The sequence below is a fragment of the Sinohyriopsis cumingii genome, chromosome 2 (assembly GCF_028554795.1).
Source record: "Sinohyriopsis cumingii isolate HCF-2022 chromosome 2, ASM2855479v2, whole genome shotgun sequence".
Taxonomy (NCBI): domain Eukaryota; kingdom Metazoa; phylum Mollusca; class Bivalvia; order Unionida; family Unionidae; genus Sinohyriopsis; species Sinohyriopsis cumingii.
Genome location: NC_142962.1, coordinates 102,573,519 through 102,580,482, shown reverse-complemented (window position 1 = coordinate 102,580,482; position 6,964 = coordinate 102,573,519). Strand labels below are relative to the sequence as shown.

The 6,964-nt window shown below is 34.5% G+C and overlaps 1 protein-coding gene across 1 annotated transcript in view; it reads left to right on the top strand.

The window, feature by feature from the left end:
* Positions 1 to 624: 624 nt before the first annotated feature.
* Positions 625 to 6,964, top strand: part of LOC149805502 (exocyst complex component 5-like) — a 74,511-nt gene continuing 68,171 nt past the window's right edge. Inside the window, exons 1-2 of the mRNA XM_089950100.1 lie at positions 625 to 757; positions 4,560 to 4,802. Of these exons, the coding sequence (XP_089806226.1) occupies positions 734 to 757; positions 4,560 to 4,802 (267 nt within the window). The 5' untranslated portion in view covers positions 625 to 733. The remainder of the gene's footprint in view (positions 758 to 4,559; positions 4,803 to 6,964) is intronic.

The window sequence follows — 6,964 nt, the reverse complement described above, 5'->3', positions numbered from 1 at the left end:
CTCCAAAAACTACCCCTCCCCTACAACAGCAGTGGATTGATGATTTGCCGACCCTAGACACTTGCTGAGTTGTCACCCCCACTTCCACATTGCCCAAAACAAAGCATTTTAAACCAGACAGTTTAAAGAATGGAAACATTAAACAGAACTTCTACTCTGAACAAACTTAATATTTTTTTTTTTTTTAATAACAAATCCAGATTTGTTTACTTTAAAATTGATGATGCCCGGCCACACACCCACCCACCCGAATTTTGCAGTTCTGGGCAGTTCTCTTGTCTGCCTAATGGAAATTCAAACACTTTCCACTCTCTGAAAAGAATCTTCTTCCAAAATCCCAAAATAAATGAGAGAGAGAGAGATGTGTGTGTGTGTGTGTGTGTGTGTGTGTGTGTGTTGTCTCAGGTATCACAATCATGAGCCAGCTGATTTGACATTTGTGTTAACAGTACTGGTAGAAACTTGCGACTCATTCTAATCCTATATTTTAGAAGTAAGGACTGAGTATGATGTTAACGAATGAATTTCATGTTGCTTTGCATGTACTCCTTGCATGTAGTCCTTGCATGATTTGGGTGCAACAGTCAGCACAAGCGTAGAAATTTCTAATAGTGAAAACCGATCAACATCTTGCAGACGCTTTGTTCATAAAAATGAACAGAAATAAACAGGATATAATGGATATACACAATTTTTAGATCGACCTAAAATTATCACAACAGTCATCGGCAGTATGTCTTTCGAAGAGCTTGAACAGGTGAGAAAATAAACTAATTTTCTCCTCAAGTATTGCTTGAGAAAGAAAGCAAAATCCTGCGCCGTGCACACTATTTCCGCCTTCTCACTGTTACTTCAGTCTAAAGCAATTTTTCCAAATAAGAATCCCACAAAAGTATTTTTTCCAAACGCTTAAGTATGCATTGAGTATACTATATTTGAAACCAGATGACGCAAAAGACTTTTACTATAATGGAACTAAACTTGGTAGCAGTGTCTCATGTTCTGGTGTTATGTATTTTCGAGGTTACTGTGAAAAGCGGCTGTTGTGATTATATATATATATATAAATACATACATACATACACACACACACACTGTTTTCTTCAGCTGCTAGTAAAAGGGGAATGCAAGGTGTTACCTCTGCCCAGTAAATATTCTTGTGGTAAACCTCACTGAGTTGAAGGACCATAACGAAATCTAAAATTTCGAAAAAATTACTAACTCGCAAACAAGAAAAATTTAGTGTAGAAAGTTCACATTTATACGTTTTGCAATAGTTGGAAACTGATGTCATAATTTTACAAACCACTTTTGAAAATGGATGTTAAACAATAACTGGTGAAAAGAAATGGAATGAATCTTTTCAGTTTGAATATGGAAGTGTGGCCTAACATATGTGTAATGTTTTTACAATAAATTGCAATTAATTAAATTTCTTGTTACAGAAGTTTACTGATGAATTAATTTTTATGAAATAAAATTGTCTTATTCCAATAAATGTTCCTTTTGTAAAAATTTCTCAGAAACATTGTGTTAAATAATGTACATGCATATGAAAAATCCATGAATTCAAGTATTTGATCATACACACTGCTGTCGAGCATTTCTGTGCACCTAAGGTTTTCATTTCCAATATTGAAGCAAAACGCATACGGAATTCGAGCAATTTACAAAAATAAAATACAGCAATGCTTACCATTTGAAAAGATGCAATTGTCACCAGAATATTCTGTTCAAAATAATATTAATTTTGGACACAGAGGATACCACTACCCCTGTTTTCCTGACTCACGATATGTCTGCCTATTCTGCACATAGCTTTGAAAAGATGCCATGTTTATCCATTTGGGCTACAGAAATGAAATATATTACTTTGGACTGTTTCTGTCAGCAGTTCAATCGAGTAATTAGGTCAGGTTTATAGCTAGTTTTACAAAATTCAACATAAAAATGCCAATAATAGGCAAGAGGTATTAAGGAAACTAAACCGATTGTGTAAAAAAGTTAGTAAAATTCAATATTTTATGAAAAATAAGCTTTTACGTGGAAGAGGAACAACAATGGATAGGATGTAATGTGATTTCAGTGTTTTGTTGATGGGGAAAAATTACTACAGAATTTAGAAACAGACTATACGCTGAGGAATTTATTGATAATTTATGTTCTAGCGGCAAGTAGACACGTTGGGTAGCAGACGATTTTGTACGTGTGGGACAACTTCTTGCAAAATTGGAAACTTGGATTAAAATACAGTTTTGTTTTAAGGTACACATTTCCATCTTTTATTAATGTATTTATTTGAATTATTCTAAAAGATGCATAGTAAATCAAATTTTCTGGGTTACAGGTTCAGGAAGGTCATGGAGTGGGTCTTCACGTTGCCATTTTTATGTACATTTCGAGTCTAAATGTGGGATATTTTTGTACACTTTATGAATATCACTTTTCTTAATTAATATACGATTGTTCTTTCTGGATACAAAATGGATTTTTGACCCAAAATAGCACGTGATCCAATGTTGACAGAAATGACGTATCATTGCTCAGAATTACCCGACGCGTAGAATTGGCTGACATGGCAGTATTAGAAAATTTCTGTATCAGTAAAAATCCTGTTAAAAAACACAACTAATACATATATATATCCCATTGTCAACAAACATATTTCCCGAAACAATTGACTCTGATATTTATTATCCTGGTAAGCACATGGCTGTATAGTTGTTGATATGCTACATTTACGTGTACTTAAATTGGCCAAGATTTTTGTCAGCCAGATACAGCTACCATGATACAGAGGCTACCATGGGGATGAGGCTATTCGTGGGTAAATGAAAATGTGAACAAATTTAAAAGTTTAGACATTCTTGCAAGATAGGCGACAAAATATTGCGGTTGGCGATTTTTTTGGCGACAACTTTTTTAAAGCCAGCACCATCCCTATAAATGTAAAATGGAAAGGGATGTGCCTAGATTAGAGGATTTTTTTTCCTAAAGACCAATATAATTTGGAAAAATGTATAGCTATCAAATCTGAAGAGAAAGATACAATTTAAAAAAAAAAATTATATAAAAATTTGGTCAAGTTATATACATAGACAACACACACAAATAAAACAGACAAACCGTTGTCTTTGTAAAACTTACATGACTATGACTTGTTGCAGATGCTGAAAGAAATTTTATATTGACCTAGAAATCGATTTGTTTTGTCTGTTTTGTATTTGCCTTTGATAAAGACTCATTAAGTGTCGAAAGCGCTTAGGCTAGCTAGATACTAGTTTTTGCACTGTTCGTAGTCAGTTATTACATTTATCTTAATCAATCCCTGACAAACATGATCCCTTGCTGGATCCAGTGCACTTGAAAGGACTGTTATTCGCCATATTATATGCATTCTTTATATATATATATATATATATATATATATATATATATATATATATATATATATATATATATATATATATATATATATATAATGCATACCTGTATAAGCGGATATATGCATACACACATAAATACTGGCATATTGGTAATTTTCATATATATATATATATATATATATATATATATATATATATATATATATATATATATATATATATATATATATATAAGCAGACATACACATTACACACAAATACCTGAATACACACTTATTCCTTTGTTACATAACTAATTACTGAATAGCTGGCCAGTAAAACATCAGATTTATTATTCTGTTATGATCTTACAGAGAAATTATTTGCTTAGAAAAAAGTGTTTTGTACTGTTGGCTGCCATGTCACCTTGGTATTAGGGTATTGTAAAAACAGAGAAAGCAGCCAAAACTGTATTCCATTCACCCATTCCATTAATACTGCCTTGAGATACAACCCTGGCCATACCAAAAACTTATAAAATGGTACTTGCAGTTGCCTCACTTGGTGCCCAGCATTAAGAGGTTAATTTTAGGACTGGTTGGCTTGGTATCAGGGTAATGTGACTGGGCCATTTAACCCAGAACATTCATAACAATCTTGAAAATCATGTACTAGATATTGCCATTTATTTCACAATGCCAGTCCCTTGTTACCCTGATCCATCTGCATCATTGACTGGTTTTCCCATACTACAGCATAGGTGGGCATTCTACCTGGATAGTGTTGATTGCCCATTATTCACCATTATTTAGTATAATGCATAACAAACATGATGCTGAGAGTTCTTTGCTCAGAGCCTTCTGTCCATAAACCATATGGCCTCTCAGTATCATGCATATATTTTTGTTAATTTCTTGTTAAAAGTTGGAAAGCACGTATTAAAAATACTGCATCAGATTTTAATGATTGATCACATCGTTCATGTAGTATTTTTAGGTACTTATGGTATTTTATCAACTGCAGTGCACATTTTGTTGAGATTTGCTTCAGTCTTAGGTTTTCAGAAAAAAGTATTTATATCAGTTATAAAAAAATGATTTGAAGTAGTTGCACAAGGTAACACTATCTCTTAAAATTCCAGCAGTCTTTTTGTTCAAAATTACTCTTGTAAGTTACAGTAGTTCTTTATTTCAGGATCCCTTTGACACCCATGAATTTGTGGAACGATTGGCATGGCGAACAATGGGCACAAAGGCTAAGAGCTCACACACTGAGTTTGATCCCATGCTGCTACATACTGCATTCGAGAAGATGATTCAGGACCTGAAGGATAAAAATGTTCAGGTGCAGAGAAAGGTGGAGAAACTGGAAGAAGCATGTAAAGAGGAAGAGAAGAAACACTGGCAGAGAGTTGCTGATCTCCAAAAGAAAAACCAGGTACATTTATGAAGCTACCTCCTTAGAATTATCATGTAGAGCAATGATTCTCAAACACTTTGCACCCATCTGCTTCTAGGTATTCTGTTATGGTTAATACAGTAAAATCTGTCTATCTGAGACCACTACTATTAGAGACCACCAGTCTTGAGAGAGACCAGGTTCTTCATGTTATGAGAGACCACCTGTCATGAGAGACCATTATGTTTTGGCAGAAGGGGTGGTCTTTTACGACAGGTTCCACTGTGTATCATCTGCAACCCATAGTTTGAGAACCCGTGATGTAGAATAGTTCAGTCCTTACTTAAAGATGATGTTTAGATCAGATTATGGTATCTTTCTAAAGTTTGTTATCCACTGGCTGTCTAGGTTTGGCATGTGTGTGGACACAGAAATCAAACCCTTGGGTAAAATTTTATGGGTCTGGGTTCTGCAAGCCTTGTCCTTGGCACAGTATTTTGCCCATGATTAACAGAGGTCTCGGAAACGCTTAATCACGTGTATTTGAATGCCAGTGTTTAATCTTGGATGCTGAAAATCACTTAGGTAGGAGTCCTCCGTACCCATGTAATAGGTGGGTGGAAAAAATTCAAAGACTTGCCCGTCCTGCTTCAGCCACCTGCTTAGTGGGAAAATGTGTTGATTAATTAGCTGTGCTGATATTTACAATGACATAATTTAGTGGCTGAGAGTTCTCTTGATGTACATGTTGCCATTATGAGTATGTCAAAAGAACATGATGCAATAGGTGGGTGGCAGGTTCAAAGGCTTTGACTGGCAGCTGGGTGGGACAATATATTGATATTTACTGTGATTGAGTTCAGAGGCAGAAAGACCCAGAGATGTACATGTAGACATTTATAAGAGTACATCAAATAAACAAATTTATATTTTATCATTGTGTTAATTTCTGAGCATAGCGGAATAAGCAGTGCCCGTGACCTCAGAATCAAGACATGTTGAGACTTGGACAAAATGCCATTCACAAATTTGGATAAGTATTTTGGGGTTAAATGGCAAACTGATGAAGACTAGTGAGATTCAGAAGAGTACTCAAGTTGCTAGAACTGATAGTTTTGATGGGACACTAGCTAAGTGTAAGAAAGTGTGTGATGTCTAGCTTAGTGCTTGGAATAAGACATTCTTTGGACTGACAAAATTTAGTCTCACTCTGATAGACAAACAAGAGCTTTGTCAGTGTTATAAAGAATGTAGAAATTAAACTCAGTGGCAACCAGTAGTTCTTCTAATTTGCATAGTTCTTTGGGAGTGGACTGCAACTTCTGCTGGTGTGACTCCTATTTTTACCAAAATGGGGGTCCTGGACTCCTAGTTTTAAAATCCTAGAGAGACCTCTGATTAAGATTTCTGTTTTGCCTTTTCACATGGGAAAGAATTTTGGCTCAATTACATAATATTCTGATATATAAATTGATGATGTCCATCCACATATATGCCTGTTCATCTGACATGAACACCCAGTTTATACATATTTCATGATTCAGTGATTTTTGTTTGCCTTTGCATAGAGCTCAATTTTTCTAGGTTATGGTTTGTGTTTAAATCATTCTCTCGTGCACAATTGTTTGTAGTGTCACATAAGCTGGTATTAACATGTTTCAGTTCAGTTAAACCCAAAAATCTTCAGTTTGTTATTTCATGAATAAAAATAGATCATAAGTATTAATGATTGTCAGTCTGGTCATACAGCTATTGGTGGCTTTGTTATATTAATCTCATCCATGGATTCAAATATTTATTCCAAATTATTAGCTTGACCTAATGTAGCTGTTATTGTTTTGATTTTTACTCCAAGTTTACACACACTCTGAACCAGGAATAGGTCGTTTTATAGTAAAATGCAAATTAATTAAAAAATGTATTTGTAAGAAAATGGAAAGCACAAATGCAGAATGTAGAGCAATGAACAATAAATGCAGCACAAATGACATTCATGAAAGAATTTGAAAAAAAAAGATTTTTTGAAGGCTGCTACTAAAATCACTTTATCCAGGACCAGATTCATTACAGTGACTGATAAGTTTTCACTCTTGACTAGTTATGCCATTGTTGTTTATCAAAGCAGACATAACAACTACTGTATAAACTTGGTTATAAGCCCATTTGTGTATAAGCCCACTCTCCAAACTGAATAGGTATAA